Source organism: Lethenteron reissneri, chromosome 63 (genome assembly GCF_015708825.2).
Source record: "Lethenteron reissneri isolate LAM-NWPU_2019-01 chromosome 63, ASM1570882v1, whole genome shotgun sequence".
NCBI classification, from domain to species: Eukaryota; Metazoa; Chordata; class Hyperoartia; order Petromyzontiformes; family Petromyzontidae; genus Lethenteron; species Lethenteron reissneri.
Window position 1 is genome coordinate 6,962,625 of NC_083841.1, and position 25,000 is coordinate 6,987,624.

The 25,000-nt window shown below is 52.8% G+C and overlaps 1 protein-coding gene across 1 annotated transcript in view; it reads right to left on the reverse strand.

The window, feature by feature from the left end:
• Nucleotides 1-14: 14 nt before the first annotated feature.
• LOC133358834 (uncharacterized) overlaps nt 15-25,000 on the reverse strand; it is a 35,627-nt gene continuing 10,641 nt past the window's right edge. The window contains exons 2-5 of the mRNA XM_061577281.1: nt 19,161-19,409; nt 16,685-16,721; nt 2,273-2,351; nt 15-707 (exon numbers count right to left, since the gene is read on the reverse strand). Of these exons, the coding sequence (XP_061433265.1) occupies nt 695-707; nt 2,273-2,351; nt 16,685-16,721; nt 19,161-19,409 (378 nt within the window). The 3' untranslated portion in view covers nt 15-694. The remainder of the gene's footprint in view (nt 708-2,272; nt 2,352-16,684; nt 16,722-19,160; nt 19,410-25,000) is intronic.

Genomic DNA, 25,000 nt, shown 5'->3' on the forward strand with positions numbered 1-25,000 from the left:
GCAGTTCTCCGCGGGTTCATAATGGCACCCACCACGATAAGGGATTCGTGATACGGGCAGAGCTTCCTGGGTAGACGGTGGAGCTGAGTCGTCTGTGGAAACACCAGAGTAGTGGGCGGAGCTACCTGAGCAGTGGGCGGGGTTACCTGAGCAGTGGGAGGAGCAACCTGAGCAGTGGGCGGGGCTACCTGAGCAGGGGAGGAGCTACCTGAGCAGTGGGCGGGACCACTTGAGTAGTGGGAGGAGCTACAGGGGCAGTGGACAGAGCTACCTGAGTAGTGGGAGGAGCTACCTGAGTAGTGGGAGGAGCTCACTGGGTAGTGGGCGGAGCTACCGGGGCAGTGGGAGGAGCTACCTGGGTAGTGGGAGGAGCTACCTGGGTAGTGAGAGGAGCTACCTGAGTAGTGGGAGGAGCTACCGGGGCAGTGGGAGGAGCTACCTGGGTGGTGAGAGGAGCTACCGGAGCAGTGGGAGGAGCTACCTGAGTAGTGGGTGGAGCTAACTTTGCAGTGGGCGGGGGCTAGTTGCTGAGTGGGTGTGCTTATGGACAAGAGGGCGGTGCTGACAGAGACAGGTGAAGCCTGTTCAAGAACTCGTGGCCCTGGTTGAGCCTCCCAGACATTGGTAGTTGCAGGTCTGGCTATGAATAGGGGCTGTTGCCGATGGGGAAGACGCCTTCATTGGGAGTTAACATTCATTCTTCGTGGCTGAAATGGAAAACCGACAGTTTAAAATTAACAACGCGCGTGATAAACACACAATAAATACTCTTTGGTTCTTTCGGTAAAGGCACGTAGATGAAAAAAAACGTCGTGATTTAATTTAGTTATTTTAATTTTTTTTTTATATATATTTTTATTTTTTCACCTACGTGACTTTACCGAAAGAACCAAAGAGTATGGATCCTTGCAGTCACGAAAACTTCAAATCTAGAATAAACACACAATAACCAACTCTCTGGTCAACCCACTGCTGGACGAGGGGCTCCCCACGCGGTCACGGTCAAAGTCGACACGTGGCCGGTTCAGGCAGCACCCGCCACTGATGTTGGCCGTGAGCGGGAATTCAACTTCGGTTTGCGAGAGGTTCGTAGCGCAGGGCGCTGAACACTTCGCCCACCGCTCAACGCCCATGCCCAGGCAACACGTACACCTCTTCATATGACACAATTAGCTACAGACCTTTACAAATTCACTGCTGGATGAAGGCCTAACGTACAATGCGCGTTGGTCACAGGTGGCGTTTGACGAAGCTGGGAAAGCAAATGGGGCACGCGGGACTCGTTCACACATCGCTCGCCACGAAAGGTTAGCGGCACATACAAAGACAAAGGTCCCCCGTGTAGCCTTAAGAGACCTTCGGGGCAAGTGCTGTTAGCGAGCACCTATGAAGGCCGGCACGACTCACGAGGGGGTGGGTGGCTATCACCACGCCCGGCCGCCTTTGTCTCCCAAGTGGTGATATTACTACGCACTGCACCGAGTACTCAGGTTCGTAGCGCTAACAGCCTCATGTGTAAACACAGACTCACAGTAAACACTGGCATACACGCACACGCGGGCAATGCACAATGGGAATGACCATGGCTGCAGTTTAACATTTCACACATTTGCAGTCTCGTGGCAGTGCGTTCAGAGGTTTACGGTTGAAGCCCTTGGCCACACTGGTTAATACTGCGGCATGTACATCGCCGTCTGCTACACAGTGGATTCCAGAGATCCCCTGACGTGGTTTGAAAGAACGAGTCGACAATTGTGTGCCCGTCACGGTCTAAATTTGCCGTAATTGGATAATCGACGCGCGCGTTAATCCTTAATGTGGATTACTCGTAGCAACATCGCCCCCCCCCCCCACTTGCACGGGAGGGACCATGGGCTGAGTCGAACCCCGACTACTACTATTATTATTATAGGACGCAATAATTACAGATGATCATTGCATGTTGGTGCGCTGCTCGCTGCTATCCGTGTGTGGAGTTCAATTGGGGAGTAAGAAATATATAGGGGACAGCGCACCACGCCACGCGACGCAAAGCCACACGCACGCAAAGCCTCGGACACAAATCGACACAGAGCCACGGACACAAATAGTCACAAAGCAACGGACATAAATGGAACAAACGCAAAGACACGAACGACAAAAAAAAACAAATCCACGTGCGCACTGAAACACAAACCCGCAAATTCAAACACAAAGCGACACAAAACCACAGCAACAACACATAAGCAAAGCCACACAAAGCAACCGCAGGGCAACACGAAGACGACCCCACCTGTCCTTGCCGTGTCCATCCTCAGCCACCGTGTGCTCTCCGTCTGCCTCCGCCGCGTGCACGCTGTTCTTCAGCTCGCCTGCTCGCAGCACGACGGAGGCACAGGTGGCTCAAAGTTGCCGGGTCGACTCAAGACAATCTCCCATGTCGGAGGGACTCCTGAGCTGAGACCGCCGAGGTCATGGGTTCAAAGTTCAAGCCCTGGGTCGAGGTGTTTCTCTCTCTCTCTCTCGGGGGGGTTCATCATGGCAAATAATTCAGGGGACGTGAGCCGACGCTGCTGAGATTCCTACGTTCAAACGTTCAAAGTTCAAGCCCTGGGTCTAGGTGTTCCTGGGTCTAGGTGTTTCTCACTTTCTCTCTCTCTCTCTCGGGGGGGGGGGGGGGGGGGTCCATGATGCTATAATTCTAGAGACCGTGAGTCGAGCTGCTGAGATCCTACTTTGAAGGTTCAAGCCCTGGGTCTGGGAGTCACTCTTGATCTCAGGGGCTTCACAATTGCTAAGTCAGAGAAGCTGAGCCAGCATTACTGAGATCCTGGGATCGATGTCTGGTATCACTTGTTTTTTAAGGGGGGTCGGGTGACGGGGAGGGGGGGTCATAATGGCCATGTCAGAGTGAGCGTACATCTGCCCGTCTGGCATGGATTTGACGAAACGCCCTCGCGAAGTTCATTAATCTTTGCCGCTCGCACCGCGGTAACGCGAGGAGTGGCTGCAAAGCAGCGTCGCTGCAAAATCCGTTCGGGAATGTTCGTGGCTCGGAGGTGAGCGTGTGGTGGCAGCGGCGGTGTGGGTTACACGGATGAAAATGTGTTTTGGTGGACGGCAGCCAATACGATCGCGGCGGGAGCACTCGCACACGCAGACACATTCGTCAGACCCGCTGGTGCACTTTGCAGTGTGCGCGATAAGCAAAAACACAGGTACATTCGTCGTCATCGTCCTCGGACGATGCGACGATGGACGAAGGCGAACCCCCCCTCCCCCTCTCCCTACCCCCCCGAGTCGTCCGCCACTTGTCGCGGTCCTGCGTTGCAACAATTCACCCGGCACCTGCACGCACAATCGTCGCCCCAAAATCTGCGGTCAACGTCCGTGGTCTCGATGGCGAGGCCAAACAACATTTGACCAAAGTGCGGAATGAAGGACGGCCCAAACGGCCGTACCGTGATCTACTATATACAGGGCGCTTCAAAAAATGTTGAACACCTATATGGCACTATCGTTTTTAATGGAAAAAGGACGGGTAATACGCTGTAACATGATAACAAATGTAACGTTAATAGCTTCAAACAGTCAAAGAGTCTCCCACTTGTCGCCATCGTTGTCAACGCGTGCCTGGAATCTTCTCCAGGTGGTCTCCAGAGCCCGGAGGTGGCACATTTCTCGTGGTTGTTGTTGCAAATTCTCAGAAGTGTTAAAAACATTTTTTTAAGCACCCTGTATATATGTATTTCCCTTCTAAGGCCATACAGTGGTACTGATGGATGCGTCGGGAGTTTTGTTGTTGTTTTGTGCTCCTCGCTGCTCTTTGAGTCGCACTGCAGGAACGAGTCCTGCATCAAGGCACCGCTCTGTGTCAGGCTTCACCTCGTTGACATCTGACGAGTGCCCGGGCAACGTGCAACGCTGGGCCAACGTTGACACGCGGTTGGTCAGTCGTTGGCGGAAACGTCGGCCTAACGTTGCACTAACGTCAGACCACCGCGTGTGAACATTGGCAAAAGTTGGGCCAAGGTCGGACCAACCACGTGTCAACGTTGACGCCACGTTGGGCCGATGTTGCGCCAAACGTCGGACCAACCGCGTGTCCGACGTCGACTGGAGGGTGGCTTGTGTGCCATTGCAGTGGTGGAAGCCACGGTTGAGTGGTTCCGGCGGCTTATCAACATTCGTGATGTGGAGGTCACTGGCCATCCACTGTAATGGAATAAGGTCCGTCGAGAGGCCGAGGTCCACATGGCGTGAGTCCCGTGCGTCTGCCTGCTTCGTGAAGGTTGCCCTCCGTGCTCGGAATGTTGCAATGTCAGTTCCAGGTTAATTTTAGCTCAAACCAGTCGGACCTCAACAGCCCAGGGTAGTCGCCCATTCGCACGAGTGAATTGGTCGGCGAGTTTGAATGAGCGAGCTTAATCTTATATCTTACTTCGTTTAACTCGGTGAGAACCGAAGAGACCAGGATGACCTGGGTCACCAGGACGACGCTGTGTATCCAGCAACGCCGAATCTTCCTGCATCTTGTCTGTCGCCCTGGAGGTTACGTGCCCGGACGTGCCGGCATGTCACCGTGGTGGTACGGACGGCAGCGTGTGGCCGGGGACATTCATTTATTTTGTCACACGGGAGGCATTCTACGTTGAGGTGGCCTACGCGCAGAGTACTCGGCCGGTGGTCGATCAGCTCTCTGTTGAGAAATGAAGACATCCGTCTTTGGTGCTGTTCGTTTCGTTGCTATTCCACCACCACTTCCACTCCCGAGCCCCACCACCGCTCGTCTGCCTGGCTTGGAGCTGCCGCGCCGGTCCCGGCCTGCTCGACGGCCTCTGTTACCGACTGTGGCCTCGTGTAAAGCAGCTGTGACCTGCCCTACACCCCGGGTGCACCGTGACCACAGCCGCGCTCTGTGGGATGTGGCTCAACAGTGGACCATGGTCGGAGGGGGCCGGAGGTGGGGTGGGGATGATGTGGCCGTCCCCTGGCTCGGCAAGACGAGCGCACCATGACAACAACAACACAGCAGCAGCTATACAATGTTCGGTTGCCGTTCTGACCAATAAGCTTTTTTTGCCAGCCCGGTAATGGTAATCCGGTGGGAGCTGGGAGGTTAATGTAATGGCTGCTTAGAGGTGACACAAAGACCTCTGAAGAGCCTTAACAAACTGTAGGGACAAGACTGTCAGCGAGCATCTATGAAGGCTGGAACGGCACACGAGGGGTGGGTGGCCAGCACCACGCCTGACCGCCTTTGTCCTCCTAGTGGCGATGTTTACACACCGCCCAGGTACTCATTGTCAGGCTGAATCGGTTTAGGGGAGGCCCAGGACAGGTTCAGATAACATCGTAACCGGTGTTGGCCATGAGCGGGAATCGAACTCGTGTGCCAGGTTCAAAGCACAGCGTAGCGGCTAACCGTACCACGACCCCGCTCCACCCACGCACACACAGACACCAACAACAACCGCCATTGCGCCACTAAGTGGGCAGGTGACGTCACCACGCACGCTTGTGGCCAGGCTATGTGCACCTTGAGGCCAAGTGAAGTGTCGAACGCCCGCTGGCAGGAGGCCACGGGGCAGACCCAGATGCCACAGGTCGACTGACTGAGGACGACTGGCTGATGCACCACCTGTGCCCCCTACTGTGCCAACTTTAGCCACCCGGCGCTCCGCTCGTTGTTGAGAGCATTGCCTCCTCCGCCCTCCGTTGTTGTTGGAGGGCGACTGCCTCCAAATGCCCAGTAGCAGCGTCTCTTCTCACAGTGGCCGATCTTGACACCGCTGGTATCAGTCATATGGCAAGTCCACTCAGCTCCACATCCCTACTGTACCACATCACTCCATCTCTTCTCTAGCCCGTGCAGCGCCCTTTTAGCCCCCCTCAATCCGACCAAACAAAAGCTGTTTAGGCATGCGGTGGCTGGGCATGCGGGCTACATAGCCCAGCCAACGCAGCCTTGCCTGCCGGAGGAGCTCACCGATGGGACTTTGTCCAGATCTTTTAAGGATTTGTGAGCTCCTCACCACAATCCAGCCTGGTTAAACCCAGGATGGATCGTAGGCAGGCCAGCCTAAATGTTTATAACTGGCGAAGATGTTCCATTAGGGGGTCCACGTTTCGCAAGCGTAGAGAAGGGAGGGAATGACTGTGGCCGAGAAGACCTGAAGTTTCGTGCGGAGCGACAGACCAGGTAACCTCCACGAAGCGTTATGCAACCGATAAAAAGATATTGCCGCTCGACTGATTCAGAGTGAGACCTCTGCTGTTAAACCGGAGCGGGTCATGAGCACATTGCCCAGGTATGGGAAACTCTCCACTCCCTCCACAACTGCCCTATCACCAATTGAGAGTTGTGGGGGTGGAGTGTCCGATGGTACAAAATACCCAGGCAGGTGCTTCGTTTTGATGGAGCTGATGGTAAGGCCCCACCTCTTAGTGGCAAGCTCCAGGTTCAGCAGCAGCGCCTCCAACTCCTCCTCTGAGTGAGCAGCAATTACCAGATCATCGGCACACGTAACATGGTTGAGCAATAGGGAGTCATCCCTTGACCACAACCCGGGCATCGATCAGCCTCCCATTGTATCTGTACCAGATGGAAATTCCTCCGGTACAGCTATTGAAGGCTTCATGAACTACGTGGTCAAAATAGATATTAAATAATGTGGGAGCAAGAGGAAATCCCTGTTGCACCCCAAGGTGCCACGTAGTTTTTCCTGGGCCCGCTCAACATTATGAAGGTCTTTAATGATCGTGAGCAGAGGGTCAGGGACTCTGAAAGCACGAAGAACAACCCATCACCCAGGCCTTCTGATGGTATCATAGGCCTTGACCAGGTCAATAAAGCAGAGATGTAGGTTTTTGTTGGAATTCCCTACACATCTGCTGTAGCAGATGGACAGAAAATATGGCATCTGTGCAGGACCCGCCCTTTCCTGAAGCCGCATTGGGGCTCCACAAGCCTCTCCTCAGCATGCCTAGCAAGGCGATGTTGAATAATCATTGCCAGGACCTTTCCCGGCACACTGAGGAGTGAGATGCCCCTGTGGTTGTTACAGTCTGTGCAGTCCTTTTTAAAGAGGGGGACCACCAGGGCGTCCTTTCAATCCTGTGGAACCCGTCCAGTGGTCCAAACTGTTGATATGATGTCATGTAGGGTAGTCTGTGCACAAACACCACCCTCCTCAGCATTTCACCTGGGATATCATCTCTGCCCGGTGTCTTTCCTGATCTCAGACTCTGGGTCGCCTTCAGTACTTCCTCAACAGATGGCACCTCAGCAGCCACTCACAGGAGGTAACTTCCTCTTCCAATGTTTGAGGCACCGCAGCCTCGGCAGGGTCATCCCCACTTTGTCCCATGATGTTTTCCTGGCTGAGGGATATCTCCTCCCCCAGGACCTCACAGAAATGCTCAGCAAATCTGCAAATCTGTTCCTGGGGGTCGGAGAATGGATCACCGTTCTTTCCCCCTAATGATGGTAATAGGTGTGACGCTGCAGGTTACTTTTTGATGGAATTAAAGAGCGATTCTGATCGCAGGCCATTGAGGCAGACTCCATCTCCTCAGGAACCCGCGACCACCACCCATCCTTGCAGCACCTCACGATTCTCCGAACCTCCCAGTGAAGGCTGTGGTAAGCCTCTTCATTCTCCGACGTCGGATGCTGTAGCTGATGAAAGTGGGCCCGTCGCTTTTTCTCAGCCAGCTTGAACACCTCCTCTGTCAGCCAGGGTCCCTGGGAGGTCTCTACCGCGTACCCAAAGCAGCCATTGCAGCTGCATGAGCCACAGTCCTAAACCTCGCCCATTTCCCCTCGACATCAGGAGAAGTGGGAGACGATGCCAACCCCAGCCGCAAGCGATGATGAAATTCTCGCTTGTAGCTTATTATTATAATATGATAGGCACATTTTCATAGACGCACACACAAAACAGTAATGCGTTGTTTGAAAATGTAACATTTTCTGGCCCTTTGCAGGAAAGACTCTCTTTTGGCAGGTTCGCACCTGAGCAATTGGTTGCGTGCAACCCACGTGCGTATTAGTTGCACGCAACCCAAGTTGCGCATTGATTGCATGCAGCCTAGGGTGTGTATTTAGATGCGTGCGACCAGGTTGCATGTCAGTTGCACAAAACGAAGTTGCACATCAGTTGCATGCAAACCCAAGTTGTGCATCGGTTGCACGCGAGCAAGTTGATTAAGTGAAGATAATGGACTCAGTCAAATGGACTGAGCCATCAGCCGTTTGATGACTTGAATTTGCATTCACAATATTAATAGTGACGCCCTCCAGGAGTTCGTTAGTGGGCTGATCATCTAGCCCAGGGGTCGGCAACCTACGGCTCCGGAGCCGCATGCGGCTCTTTACGGGCTGCTTCTTGACGATGAGTACGTATGTACTCAGATGCATTGCGGCTCTTGAAATACTGAATTTTGTACCGAATTGAAAAGAAATGGCTCTTCTTGTTATTTTGGTTGCCGACCCCTGATCTAGCCGAAGATTAAGGAGCTTTCGGATTGTGAGTGAAGCCATTTGGCTTTGCCGCACGCGAGATGGAGTGAATTCCATTTTTGTGGAATAAATCGGATTGTGAATGTCTATCGAGAGACAGACAGCAAAGATGGTGTGCTGATGTTTCCACGGGCGAATAATGGTGGCCTACGGTATGTGCAATTCCGACGAAGCAAGTCTGCCCCTGCTGATGAGATGTTGAACGTCGAAACCAGTGTATAGCTTGCTTGCATTAATCCAATGCTGCTGCTGCAAAAAAAATCACGATCATAAGGGGCTGATGAGATGTGTAAAAAAAAAAACCTAAATTGTTTTATGTGGGGAGACAGATGTATGACAGTATTGTCCGTCACGTGACGGTCAAACTGGCGTTCGATTCTCGGGGCTGGAATTGATCCGAATTGAGTGCAGAACCCAAATGTTATTGTTGTCATTTGAGAGCCCCGTATAATCGAAGTAGGTTTATGTAAGTCTATGGGGTTTCTATGTAAGTCCATGGCTCTCTATGCAAGTCCAAGTATGCCTCGGCCAGTCTTTGGGTCTCTGTTTAGTCTATGGGATTCGACGTTCGTCTGTGGTTCTCTCTCAGTGGTGGAGTTTCCGGAGCCTGTGCAGTTGCACCGCCTACACACTTGGAAACTTCGGGCTATGCCACTTCTACAGGTGGTCTAGCAGTGAAGAGATCACGGCGAACCAAACAACAGCACACACACGCACACGCAAAGATGAGGACATGAATGCTGACTCAACGGCAGATGCCTAAATCTAGCGCTCAAGCCCAGCCTCTCAGTTGTGCTGACTCAGCGTCTGATACGGCCACTATGAACCCCCTGAGAGAGACAGAGAGACACCCAGACCCAGGTCTCCAACCCAGAATCTCATCAGTAGCGGCTCAGCGTCTCTGACACGGCCACTATGAACCCCTGAGAGAGACAGAGAGACACCCAGACCCAGGTCTCCAACCCAGCATCTCATCAGTAGTGGCCCAGTGTCTCTGACACGGCCACTATGAACCCCCTGAGAGAGACAGAGAGACACCCAGACCCAGGTCTCCAACCCAGAATCTCATCAGTAGCGGCTCAGCGTCTCTGACACGGCCACTATGAATCCCCTGAGAGAAACAGAGAGACACCCAGACCCAGGTCTCCAACCCAGAATCTCATCAGTAGTGGCTCAGCGTCTCTGACACGGCCACTATGAACCCCCTGAGAGAAACAGAGGACACCCAGACCCAGGTCTCTAACCCAGCCTCTCATCAGTAGTGGCTCAGCACCACGCCCGGCCGCCTTTGTCTCCCTAATGCCGACGTTGACACACCACGCCGGGTACTCATTTAAGGCTGAGTCGATCTAGGGAGGCCTCGTACCAGCTCAGCTCTTCGTCACCGGTGCTGGCCACGAACGGGGATCGAAACCGCCCCCCCATCCCCCCCCGGGGATTCGTGGCGCAGGGCGCTGACCACTACGCGACCGCTTCCCTGCGCGTGTGCGTGGCTGTGTGTGTGTGGCTGTGTGAGTGGCTGTGTGCGTGCGGGCTGTGTGTGTGTATGGCTGTGTGTTGTGTGTGACTGTGTGTGTGTGACTGTGTGTGTGACTGTGTGTGTGTGCTGTGTGTGTGTGGCTGTGTGTGTGTGGCTGTGTGTGTGTAGCTGTGTGTGCGTGGCTGTGTGTGTGTGTGGCTGTGAGTGTGTGTGGCTGTGCGTGCGTGTGTGGCTGTGTGTGTGTGTGGCTGTGTGTGTGTGTGTGGCTGTGTGTGTGTGTGTGTGACTGTGTGTGTGTGGCTGTGCGTGTGTGACTGTGTGTGTGTGGCTGTGTGTGTGTGGCTGTGTGTGTGACTGTGTGTGTGTGTGACTGTGGGGAGCGGTAGTGTAGCGGTTAGCGCGCTGCGCTATGAACCTGGCGACCCGGGTTCGATTCCTGCTCACGGCTAACACCAGTGACGATTATCTGAACCGGTCCTGGGCCTCCCCTAGGTCGACTCAGCCTTAAATGAGTACCTGGTGCGGTGTGTAAACATCGCCATTAGGGAGACAAAGGCCGGTCGGGCGTGGTGCTGGCCACCCACCCCCTCGTGTACCGTTCCGGCCTTCATAGGTGCTCGCTAACAGCACTTGCCCCTAGCAGTCTGTTCAGGCTATACGGGGGATCTTTGTCTTTTGTGTGACTGTGTGTGTGTGGCTGTGTGTGTGTGTGACTGGTGTGTGTGTGTGACTGTGTGTGTGTGTGACTGTGTGTGTGTGTCCGCAAAAAACAACCCCTACCTCCGACGCGGTGCCGGATGGGCAACACTGTCGTGGACAGCGCTGTGGGGGAGGGCCAATGCCATTGGCCTCTCCCCTCAGGGCGTCTGTAACCACTATAGTGGGTAAACTGGGGCTCTGGACGGGTGCGAGGGGCTGGTAACCCCTCCACCTTCAATTCATTACCACTAAACCTACGAATGAAACATAAATATGTAACAGATAAGCTTGTGCCGGAGGCCACGGGGGGACAGGCGTCTATGACGTCTCCGGGCCAAACCCCAATTGGCCGGAGCCAGGAGATTGAATCTTCACCCTCGGGGCTCCTCCAGAAACAACGAAAAACCACTACGGATGGCCACGTGGAATGTTCGAACGCTCACTGCGGAGGAGAGGCTGCCACTCCTTTGTCGGGAGCTGGACCGGTACCGCCTGGATCTCTGTGGCATTCAGGAGGTCCGGTGGACTGGTTCTGGCTCCTGCCACCATGAGGGGTGGACAGTCCTCCACTCGGGACAGGAGACTGCCAAACAACAGGGTGTGGCTCTTCTTCTGAACAAAGAATGAAGGGGGGCGTGGGAGCGTGGCGGTGAGGTGTGGGAAAGCTGTAAGCCCCAGGCTACTTTGGGCTTGACTTCCCATCAACCGGAGGCGAGGAGTGGTGGTCGTGGTTACTTATGCCCCCACCGAAGACGAACATCCGTGGAGGGATGCAGGCAAAGCCGATGAGTCAGATGCCTTCTGTGACCTCCTGTCACAGGTGCTGGCTAAAGTGGCCACTCGGGACAGAGTCATCTTGTTGGGTGACTTCAATGCCCGATTTGGTCATGATGCTGGCACCTGGTCTGGAGTGATTGGAAGGTATGGGCCAGATCAGCTCAATAACAACGGTAGGAGGCTGCTAGATTTTTGTGCAGCCCATGGGCTTGTAATTACCAACACGCTGTTCCGGCATCGGTGCATCCACATAACATCATGGATGCATGCCGGGTCCAAGCAAGAACATCTGCTGGACTACATAGTGACGGACCAGCGGATGCGAGCCCATGTCCTTGACACCAGGACCTACCGTGGAGCTGATCTGCCCTCTGACCATCGACTAGTCATCTGTAAGATGCGCCTGCTATTCTTCCACTCCAGGTGGTGGGTGTACACCCAGGACTCCATTCCAACCTAAAGTGGCCTGGTGTCAGTTAGCTGATGAAAGTTGCAAGCGAGAATTTCATCATCGCTTGCAGCTGGGGTTGGCATCGTCCCCCACTCCTGATATCGAGGGCAAATGGGCGAGGTTTAGGACTGTGACTCATGCAGCTGCAATGGCTGCTTTGGGTACGCGGTCCAGACCTCCCCAGAAACCCTGGCTGACAGAGGAGGATAGTTGATAAAAAGCGACAGGCCCACTTTCATCGGCTACAGCATCCCACGTCAGAGAATGAGGAGGTTTACCGCAGCCTTCGCTCGGAGGTTCGGAGAGCCGTAAGGCGCTGCAAGGATGGGTGGTGGTCGCGGGTTGCTGAGGAGATTGAGTCTGCCTCAGTGGCCCGCGATCACAAATCACTATTTAACTCCATCAAAAAAGTAACCTGCAGCACCACACCTATTACCATCATTAGGGGAAAAAACGGTGATCCAATCTCCGACCCCCGGAAAAGGTTTGCAGATTTGCTGAGCATTTCTGTGAGGTCCTGGGGGAGGGGAAATCCCTCAGCCAGGAAAACATCATGGCACAAAGTGGGGATAATCATGCTGAGGCTGCGGTGCCTCAAATATTGGAAGAAGTCACCCCCTGGCTGGTTGAGGTCGCCATCTGTTGAGGAAGTACTGAAGGCGATCCAGAGTCTGAGACCAGGAAAGGCACCGGGCAGAGATGAATCTCCCAAGCGAAAATGCTGAGGGAGGGTGGCGTTTGTGCACAGACTGCCCTATATGACATGCATACAACAGTCTGGACCACTGGACGGTTCCACAGGATTGGAAGGATGCCCTGGTGGTCCCCTCTTTAAGAAGGGGACCGCACAGACTGTAACAACTACAGGGGCATCTCACTCCTCAGTGTGCCGGGAAAGGATCCTGGCAAGGATTATTCAACATCGCCTTGCTAGGCACGCTGAGGAGAGGCTTGCAGAGCCCCAATGCGGTTTCAGGAAAGGGCGGTCCTGCACAGATGCCATATTTTCTGTCCGTCTGCTACAGCAGAGGTGTTGGGAATTCCAACAAGACCTACATCTCTGCTTTATTGACCTGGTCAAGGCCTATGATGCTATCAGTAGACCAGGGCTCTGGGTTGTTCTTCGTGCTTTCGGAGTCCCTGACCCTCTGCTCACGATCATTAAGGACCTTCATGATGATGAGCGGGCCCGGGTATAACTACGTGGCCGGGAATCAGAGCCATTCCCTGTACACCTTGGGGTGCGACAGGGATGTCCGCTGGCTCCCACATTATTTAACATCTATTTGACCATGCTAGTTCGTGAAGCCTTCAATAGCTGTACCGGGGGAATTTCCATTTGGTACAGATATAATGGGAGGCTGATCGATGCCCGGGTGCGATCAAGGGAATGGCTCCCTATTGTCAACCACGTTATGTATGCCGATGATTTGGTAATAGCTGCTCATTCATAAGAGGAGTTGGAGACGCTGCTGCTGAGACTGGAGCGTGCCACTAAGAGGTGGGGCCTTACCATCAGCCCCACCAAAACTAAGCACCTGCCTGGGTATTTTGTACCATCGGACACTCCACCCCCACAACTCCCAATTGGTGATGGGGCAGTTGTGGAGAGAGTGGAGAGTTTCCCATACCTGGGCAGTGTGCTTATGACCGGCTCCGGTTTATCAGCAGAGGTCTCACTCCGAATCAGTCGAGCGGCAATATCTTTTCATCGGTTGCGTAACGCTGTGTGGAAGCTACCTGGTCTGTCGCTCCGCACGAAGCTTCAGGTCTTCTCGGCCACGGTCATTCCCTCCCTTCTCTACGCTTGCGGAACGTGGACCCCCCTAGTGGAGCATCTTCGCCGGTTGGAAACATTTAGGCTGGCCTGCCTACGATCCATCCTGGGTTTAACCAGGCTGGATTGTGTGAGGAGCTCACAAATCCTTGAAAGATCTGGGCAAAGTCCCATCGGTGAGCTCCTCCGGCAGGCAAGGCTGCGTTGGCTGGGTCATGTAGCCCGCATGCCCAGCCACCGCATGCCCAAACAGCTTTTGTTCGGCCGGATCGAGGGGGCTAGACGGGCGCGGCACGGGCTGGAGAAGAGATGGAGTGATGTGGTACAGGAGGACGTGGAGCTGAGTGGACTTGCCGATGACTGGTACCAGCGGTGTCAAGATCGGCCTCAGTGGAGGAGGCTCGTGAAGGACGCTACTGGGCAGTTGGAGGCAGTCGCCCTCCAACAACAACGGAGGGCGGAGGAGCGACGCTCACAACAACGAGCGGAGCGCCGGGTGGCTAAAGCACAGCAAGTGGTACAGTAGGGGGCACAGGTGGCGCATCAGCCAGTCATCTCGGTCATCTCGGTCAGTCGACCCGTGGCACCTGCTGGGTCTGCCCCGTGACCTCCTGCCAGCGGGCGTTCGACACTTCACGTGGCCTCAAGGTGCACATGGCCTGGCACAAGCGTCGTGGTGACGTCACCGCCACTTAGTGGCGAATGGCGGTTGTTGTTGTTGTTGTGTGGCTGTGTGTGTGTGTGGCTGTGTGTGTGTGTGACTGTGTGTGTGGCTGTGTGTGTGACTGTGTGTGTGTGGCTGTGTGTGTGTGGCTGTGTGTGTGTGTGACTGTGTGTATGTGGCTGTGTGTGTGTGGCTGTGTGTGTGTGTGTGACTGTGTGTGTGTGGCTGTGTGTGTGTGGCTGTGTGTGTGACTGTGTGTATGTGGCTGTGTGTGTGTGGCTGTGTGTGTGTGTGACTGTGTGTGTGTGGCTGTGTGTGTGTGTGACTGTGTGTGTGTGGCTATGTGTGTGTGTGTGGCTGTGTGTGTGTGGCTGTGTGTGTGTGGCTGTGTGTGTGTGGCTGTGTGTGTGTGTGGCTGTGTGTTGCTGTGTGTGTGTGACTGTGTGCGTGGCTGTGTGTGTGTGACTGTGTGTGTGTGGCTGTGTGTGTGTGGCTGTGTGTGTGTGTGGCTGTGTGTGTGTAACTGTGTGTGTGTAGCTGGTGTGTGTGGCTGTCTGTGTGTAGCTGTGTGTGTGTGGCTGTGTGCGTGCGTGGCAGTAAGTGGATGCGGCTAATCCTGGCCAGGGTTCTGTGAGCGTCGCTGGGCTCGGAATAGACGTCGCTTTATAAGGAACGCGAGCCGAGGTGTAACATCATCCACGGTCGCCCATCAGCGAACATCACCCAACATCACGGCAGCATTCACATCACCATCACTAACCACACATCACTCACCATCATCACTCACCATCACCACTCACCATCACCACTCACCATCACCACTCACCATCACTCACCACTCACCATCACTCACCATCATTCAACATCACCACTCACCATCACTCACCACTCACCATCACCACTCACCATCACTCACCATCACTCACCACTCACCATCACTCACCATCACCACTCACCATCACTCACCACTCACCATCACTCACCATCACTCACCACTCACCATCACCACCATCACCACTCACCACCATCACCACTCACCATCACTCACCACTCACCACCATCACCACTCACAATCACCACCATCACCACTCACCACCATCACCACTCACCACCATCACCATCACCACCATCACCACTCACCACCATCACCACCATCACCATCACCACTCACCATCACCACCATCACCACTCACCACCATCACCACTCACCACCATCACCATCACCACCATCACCACTCACCACCATCACCACTCACCATCACTCACCATCACCACTCACCACCATCACCACTCACCACCACTCACCATCACCACCATCACTCACCATCACTCACCACCATCACTCACCATCACTCACCATCATCACTCACCATCACCACTCACCATCACCACTCACCATCACTCACCATCACCACTCACCATCACTCACCATCACTCACCACTCACCACTCACTCACCATCCACCACTCACCATCACTCACCACTCACCATCACTCACCATCACTCACCACTAACCATCACCACCAATCACCACTCACCACCATCACCACTCACCATCACTCACCACTCACCACCATCACCACTCACCATCACCACCATCACCACTCACCACCATCACCACTCACCACCATCACCACTCACCACCATCACCACTCACCATCACTCACCATCACCACTCACCACCATCACCACTCACCACCACTCACCATCACCACCATCACTCACCATCACTCACCACCATCACTCACCATCACTCACCATCATCACTCACCATCACCACTCACCATCACTCACCATCACCACTCACCATCACTCACCATCACCACTCACCACCACCACTCACCATCACTCACCATCACCACTCACCACCATCACTCACCATCACTCACCACCATCACTCACCATCACCACTCACCATCACCACTCACCATCACTCACCATCACCACTCACCACCATCACTCACCACTCACCATCAATCACCATCACCACTCACCATCACCACTCACCACCACTCACCACCACTCACCATCACTCACCATCACCACTCACCATCATGCCTCTATGTGGATGTAAGCGCGTGTTAGCGTGCTTATGTATTTACGTGTTTACGTGTTTGTGTATGTATGTGTTTATGTATTTACGTGTTTATGTATTTACGTGTTTACGTGTTTGTGCATGTATGTGTTTATGCATTATGTGTTTATGTATTTACGTGTTTATGTATTTACGTGTATATGTATTTATGTGTTTACGTGTTTGTGTATTTATGTGTTTATGTATGTGTATATGTATTTACGTGTTTATGTATTTAAGTGTGTACATGTCATCTCACCATCACTCCCATCCACAGCTCTCTCATGATTGCCTGCCTGTAACACACACACGCACACACAAAGACAATGATCTCCCACTTCAGAAATTAACACCAAACAAAATTCTAGATTTGAAGTTTTCCTGACTGCAGGAATCCATACTCTTTGGTTCTTTCGGTAAAGTCACGTGGGTAAATAAAAGAAAATAACTTAAATCACGACGTTTCGGACACAACACAAGCATCCGTCAACAGGTGGGACAACCACAGCAAAGAGCATTATTAATCTGAATGGAACCATAGTCTGGCTTTGTGAGCACGAGCAAACACTAAACTGCACAAGTCCGAAGAGAGCCATAGTCTGGCTCTACGAACCTTAAGAATTAACACTGAACCTCAGGATACCTAAAGGAGCCTTAGTCTGGCCATATAAACTTTGGGAATTAAGACTGAACCATATGACTCCTAAGACAGCCTTAGTCTGGCCATATAAACTTTGGGAATTAAGACTGAACCCTATTACTCCTAAGACAGCCTTAGTCTGGCTCTATGCGCCTTGGGAAGTAAGAGTGGACCATACGAAGCCAGAGGGAGACTTCGTCTGGCTTCATGAGCTTCGAGAATAACACAGAAACCTTTTAATCTTAAGAGAGTACGAACCCGCCTCTATGAGCCTCATGCATTCACAATCACCCCTGTGAATTCTAAGGGAGCCATAGTCTGGCTCTATGAGCCTCATGCATTCACAATCACCCCTATAACTTCTAAGGGAGGCATAGTCTGGCTCTATGAGTCTCATGCATTCACACTTCACCCCTATGAATGATTAGGGAGCCGTAGTCTGGCTCTATGAGCCTCATGTATTCACACTTCACCCTACTAATCCCAAAGGCAGGCTTACTCTGGCTCTTGTGATCCTCACAAATGAACACTGCCATTGACAATTGCCTGAATTGCTGTATTTAAGACCTGAAGTGGGTGGATTGCTTCACTTTACTGGCACATGGCCCAGTGATAGCAGCGACACGTCACGGTAATCAAATTGTCAACGTTGTGGATTCACTGTCCAACACACCGGTGGGCTGACGCAGTGAACCAATTGGCGCGTTCTGTTGACGTGACGCGTCGGGTGGTGGAGGGTTTACGACACATTGAATACATCTACCGGTCGCCCCTGATTTCCGGTGGCAAGACGGCGTTCCACGGCGTGTGAGCGGCCGCGCCAACAACAGCACCGATCGCCAAAAGTGTGCGAGCGTTGGTGAGAAGAGGCCTCCAAACTGACACCGTTTTTACAATTTGTCATGTTTGCAATGACCACAATACCTGCAGTCGGAATGCAAACAAAACACATAACTCTGATAATGTATGCACTGTCCTTGAAATTGATTGGTCCACACCCGAGACAGCTTTCCTTAGATCCTCGTCTCACAAGGTGTTGGACCAGATGACGCCAAAAGGCGCACAACTCAAAGACAATGCACCATCAGAGTATGAGAGCTCGGGGTGAAGCATTTACACCATTGGAACCTCATTTGCCAGTAGCAAAATATGATAATTGGGTTTTTACCCTTTTATCTGGCAACAAAACTGACACCTTTTGTGTGGACCAATCAATTTCAGGGGCTGCACAAAGCCAAGGGGAAACCTTCTGTGTCACTACCTCGCCTGGTACACGATCCCGACCCTGTCGCCTGCTGCTGTATATTTGGAGTTTGTGTGCCTCTCTCTCATCATCATCACGGTGGCTAGGAGATGTTAACTACCTCGCCTGGTCTACAGGAGGACGTGGGTTCCATCCCGACCCCCTGACGCCTGCTGCTGTATATTTGGAGATTGCGTGTCTCTCTCTCTCTCATCATCATCACGGTGGCTATGAGATGTTAACTACCTCGCCTGGTCTACAGGAGGTCGTGGGTTCGATCCCGACCCCCTGACGCCTGCTGCTGTATATTTGGAGATTGCGTGTCTCTCTCTCTCTCTCATCATCATCACGGTGGCTATGATATGTTAACTACCTCGCCTGGTCTACAGGAGGTCGTGGGTTCGATCCCGACCCTGCTGCTGTATATTTGGAGATTGCGTGTCTCTCTCTCCCCATGGTCGCGTAGATTTTTCTCCGGGTCCTCCGGTTTTCTCCCTTCACACTTAAAATCGACACCACGCCTGTCAGAGTAATTTGCCTTCTGCTATACAATCTCCACATGATTTTTAGATTTAAAGCTTTCGTGACTGCAGGGATTCATCTTCATGGTTCTTTCGGCAAAGTCGCGTAGAAGGGAAATAATAAAATAATAAAATATATTAAACAATAAAATTGACTGCAGGGATTCATACTCTCGGTTCTTTCGGTAAAGTCACGCAAGAAGGGAAATAATAAAAATATAAAAAAACCAATAAAATTCTCACGACGTTTCGATTGCAACACACGCAATCATCATCATCAGCTGTGACAACCACATCACTCTGCAGGGGCGCCCGCGCGAGCCTCACCCACCGCGTTGGCGACCTCGGTGGCCTTGTGCTCCACGTGGCGGCCCGACTTCTTCTCTTTGCGTTCCTTCTTCTTGACGCCGGGGCTCACGGCGCCCTCGGCGGGCGACGCGTCCACCCCGCGGCCCGGCGGCGGTGGCGGCGGCGGCGGCGGCCTCTCGTCGCAGTCCCTGGAGCCCTTCACGACGAACGGCTCCACCTTGAGCACGCGGTAGAGGCGCTCCGCCAGCGCCTCCAGCGTGGCCGCGTCCATCTGGGGTGGTGCGGGAGGGGGGGGCAGGGAGACACGGGGGGGGGGGGGATAGGAGACTTGAACCCCCACGAGGTGGAAGATACAAGGGGCGCGTGACGAGGTGGGTGACAGAGAGGACGTGACGAGGTGGGAGACGCAGGGGACATGACGAGGTGGGAGACACGGGGGGACGTGACCCTGACGAGGTGGGAGACAGGAGACATGTCCATCCCCACGAGGTGGGAGACACAGGAGGACGTGACCCTGACGAGGTGGGAGACAGGAGACGTGTCCATCCCCACGAGGTGGGAGACGCAGGGGACATGACGAGGTGGGAGACACAGGAGGACGTGACCCTGACGAGGTGGCTCAGCCTGGGGTAGGAGATGGAACGTTGGACACGAGGTGGCCCAGCCTGGGTGGGTTGGGGCCCAGATATCAGTGCCGGCCGCGACAGTCCCGGGATTTGGCATCTGCTCTGGGGTGGCAGAAATTGATTTGTACTCAGATCTGGTACTGGTGCCGAGTTGAACTTTATTCAAAACTATTAAAAAACCCTACAAACTATTTTTATTTATTTATTTTACCAGGCAAGGGCCACTGAGCTGCCATGTAGTAGCTCTTCGTCAGAAGCCACCAACCGGCTATCACAAATGAGAGCTCAACGCAGTGGCTCGTCATCATGGTCGCGTGGAAATTGATAGCAGCCAGACACTCTAAAGGCGCGACGTTGATTCTAAATGTGGAAGGAGGACCCGGACAAAAATCCACGCAACCACGGGGAGAGAGAGACGCATTAACTCAAAATGTACAGCAGGCATCGTCAGGGTCGGGATCGAACCCACGACCTCCTGTGTACCAGGCGACGTAGTTAACATCTCCTAGCCACCCTGATGATGATGAGAGAGAGACGCAAACTCCAAATACACAGCAGCAGGCGTCGTCAGGGTCGAGATTGAACCCACGACCTCCTGTGTACCAGGCGAGGTAGTTAACATCTCCTAGCCACCGTGGTGATGATGATGAGAAAAAGACGCAAACTCTAATTATACAGCAGCAGCAGGCGTCAGGGTCGAGATTGAACCCACGACCTCTTGGGAACCAGGCGAGGTAGTTAACATCTCTTAGCCACCGTGGTGATGATGATGATGAGAGAGAGACGCAAACTCCAAATATACAGCAGGCGTCGTCAGGGTCGGGATCGAACCCACGACCTCCTGTGTACCAGGTGAGATAATTAACATCTAGCCACCGTGGTGATGATGATGAGAGAGATACGCAAACTCCAAATATACAGCAGCAGGCATCGTCAGGGTCGGGATCGAACCCACGACCTCCTGTACACCAGGCGAGGTAGTTAACAACCCGTCACCGCGTCCTGCAGAGTTTTAATAGAAGCCGGGCGCTGACACTGAAATGTGTGCGGGTGCGCTCTGCGCAACAGGTGGCAAGGCGAGATTGATCAGAGGAGGTGGCATCTCATTGGGCAAGTACTGTCTCAATCCCCTGCTGGATGAGGGCCTCCCCACGCCCTGCAGCGTCTGACCTCCGACCCCTCAAACTCGCACCATCGGCAGCGGCTAACGGCACGAAGACGTACACGCGCATGTTATCTTGTTTCTTTGAATCATTTCTGTAGCGCTTTATCCGAGGCGCTTTGCGCAGAATTGACAACGGTACAACGCATGGTTGTGTATCGTGGTGGGGACGAGGAGAGTAAACTGGATGATGTGATGAGCGACTTCGGCGGAGAGCAAAGTTTGATGGCCGTGAATGATGACGAGTGGATTCAATGAGCGGGGGTTAATGAGTGAGAGCCGTGTAATGAGATGACGAAGAGGTCACCGGGAACGGCCGATGGTTCGTGGTTACGAGGAGGGAGATTTCGGGGGTCGTGGGGTGATGCTCTGGAACAATAAGTGCGAGTTTTCAGTGCGGGGCGGAAACGAGTGAGCAAAGGTGACCGCTTAATGTGGAGGGGGTGGAGGAGTTTGTTCTAGAGAATGTTATGTCATTACCAGCGGAACGTCGTACTCAAATTCTAAATGTTGTGGATTCACTCTTCAAACACACCGGTGGGCTGGAGAAGTGACTAAGTGGCGTTTTGTCAACGTGACACATTTTTTACTGATTGGCCGTGTCGGGTGGTGGAGGGTTGAGACGCATTGATACTTACACGATCTAACCCAACAGCCTTTATTATGAATAATACTGGGCGCGAAAGCCTACGAGTTAAACTGAGAATACAAAATTGTCACAAAAAATCATCCGTAGTTGTCGTTCAAGGGGAAAAAATGTACGTCGCGAAATTCCCAATTATTTCAAATTAAAATCTGGAGGCCGATCGACCGATCACGAGTCAGGGATGGGCCCAAAGAGCCCGTGGCAGGAAATTCAAAACTCACCATGGAAATGTGTTACTAGACTGCCTTGTACTGTGATAATCATCATCATCGTCGTCGTCAAGTCAAGAGTACTGTGAGAGGAAGAAAGACGCAGCAACACGAGGAGGAACTAGATTTGAAGCTTTCGTGACTGCAAGGATTCATACTCTTAGTTTTTTCGGTAAAGTCACGTAGGTAAAAAATGAAATTAAAATTAATAAAAAAATATATAATAAAAATAATTTTAATTTCATTTTTTACCTACGTGACTTTACCGAAAAAACTAAGAGTACGAGGAGGAACCACAGACTAGCGGGAAGGCAGCCGCGAGGTGGTGAGCGAGCCCCACCAACAATTGCCCCACCAACAATCGCTCCACGCTCTGCGGTCCCCTACACACGAGGTTGTTATCGGCCGCCGACCAATGGGCGTTTACGCGCAGGACGGAAACTGGAGCACCTCGGGAAAACCCCCACGCGATGCGAGGGGGCAACACTCTATCCCATCCAGGGAATATTTGTCCTTTGTGTGTATGTTTGTAGTGGTGTACGTTGTTCATATCTACGTCTGCCTGTGTGTGTGTCTGTATTTGTGTATGTCATTACGTCTTCATGTTTGCGCATCTGCATTTGTTTATGTCAATGTGTGTTCACATTGCGTGCGTGTAAAGTGCATATTTGTGGAGGCATTTAACATCGTAATTTGTCTGTACTTGTGCATGTGAATATGTCCTTGCGTGTGTTGCTATGCAGCCTCCTCCCTGGGGTGTGGCTCCTTCCACCCGACGCCCACGGGGTAGTTTCACGGCAGCATCTGTGAGTGACCCACCAACCCCTCGCTGCTGCCCCCACGCTGCTGGATTGCAGGCCGAGCGGGTGAGCCACCGCCGCACAGGCGCGTGGATAATCAGAAATAGAAACAATTGAGGATTGCAGGTTGTGGTGAGAGACACGACAATTATCGGGGACCTCGGAGAGACGGAACCGACCGGGAGTTAGGAGGATAGCGACCGCTGCAGATTATGCTGAGAGAGAGGTAGGGGAAGGCACGGATCAGAGATAACTTCTACAGGCTGCTGGCATCACCCAGTGACTGTCAGTGGTCTGACACTGCTGGTGAGACTGGGCCCTCAAGAAGGATGCAGTCTCTGGTGTAGGCCAAACAGTTTCAGAGACAACGCGCAGCAATATTATCATCAGAGCCACGTGATCGTTGTTTGCATGTTCACCACAAGCGCCGTGTCTGGCTGATTCCTTGCAAAATGTTTCCACTTGGTGTTTGAACATCTCAACACCTCATAATAAACGTTTATACTGGTAGGAACTTCCTGGTTACACCAGCCCACAGGGGGTTATTGTGTCCGTCCGTCCGTCGTGCAGGGAAGGGCTGGGTGGGGAGGGTGGGGAGGGTGGGGAGGGGCTGGGTGGGGAGGGGAGGGGCTGGGTGGGGAGGGGCTGCTCACCCCGTGGTGCCCTTATAAAACTCAACGTTTAACCTACTCACGCCGGCTTGTGCCCGCCCTCACAGTCGGGCATATTTGCGGAATACACCACGCCGCCGTTGACCCTGGCCATTGACCGAGCAACCCAACGTTCCTACCAGCTCTCTCCGCAGGAATGTGTTTGGGTTAGATCGCGTTATTTATAAATGTGGCGTAACCCTCCACCACCCAACACGGCCAATCAGTAAAAAAGTGTCACGTTGACAAAAGACAAATAGTTCACTACTTTAGCCCACCGGTGTGTGTTGAAGAGTGAATCCACAACATTGCAATTGTAAATGTTGTGGATTCACTCTTCAACACACACACACCGGTGGGCTAAAGTAGTGAACTATTCGTCTTTTGTCAACGTGACACTTTTTTGCTGATTGGCCGTGTCGGGTGGTGGAGGGTTACGCCACATTTATAAACAACCAGATCTAACCCAAAAACATTTATTATGAATAATATTGGTCGCGAAAGCCTGCTACGTGTTAGTCTGATCTCAACACCTGTATTATTTCCAGAAGGGGTAAACACAGAGTCTTATTTGTTCACACTTTGCTACTGCCACAAAAAGGTTCCACGTATCGTCCACGTCGCTAAGTGAGTGGGCTTGGGCAGGCAGGACGCGTCGCGACCAGAATAATAACAACGACGGAGTGGCAGCCCAAGGAGTGAAACGCGGCGTCCGTGGGGACGTCCACGGGGCAGTTTGAGCGGCGATGAAATCGGCTCATGGCGGACGCGGAGTCGTGCCACGTGGCCCCCAGGTGGAGTGACAACATCACCGCGGGATGAGATGGCCACAGATTTGGCGAGGCCTTCAACCGGCGGTGCACCCGACCGACGACGAGGCCTTTTCTCACCATTGGAACCTCATTTGCCAGTAGCAAAATATGATAGTTTTTTTTACCCTGTCATCTGGCAACAAAACTGACACCTTTTTTTTACAAGGAGTCATGTTTGCATTGACCACAATACCTGCAGTCGGAATGCAAACAAAAAACACAACTCTGATAATGTATGCACTGTCCTTGAAATTGATTGGTCCACACAAAAGGTGTCAGTTTTGTTGCCAGATAAAAGGGTAAAAAAACAATTATCATATTTTGCTACTGGCAAATGAGGTTCCAATGGTGTAAATGCTTACCCCGAGCTCTCATACTCTGATGGTGCATTGTCTTTGAGTTGTGCGCCTTTTGGCGTCATCTGGTCCAACACCATGTGAGACTAGGCTCTAAGAAAAGCTGTCTCGGGTGTTGACTAATCAATTTCAATGACAGTGCATACATTATCAGAGTTATGTTTTTTGTTTGCATTCTGACTGCAGGTATTGTGGTCAATGCAAACATGACTCCTTGTAACAAACGGTGTCAGTTTGGAGGCCTCTTCTCACCAACGTTCACACGCTTTTGGCGATCGGTGCTGTTGTTGGCGCGGCCGCTCACACGCCGTGGAACGCCGTCTTGCCACCGGAAATCAGGGGCGACCGAAAGATGTATTCAATGTGTCGTAAACCCTCCACCACCTGACGTAGCCAACCGGTAAGGGGATTCGTCACGTCAACAACACGCGCCAATTGGTTCACTGCGTCAGCCCACCGGTGTGTTGGGAGTGAATCCACAACGTTGACAATTTGATTGCCGTGACGTGTCGCTGCTATCATCGGGCCATGTGCCAGAATTGTGAAGCAATCCACCCACTTCCGGTCTTAAATAGAGCAGCAGGACGACGCCCACGTGACA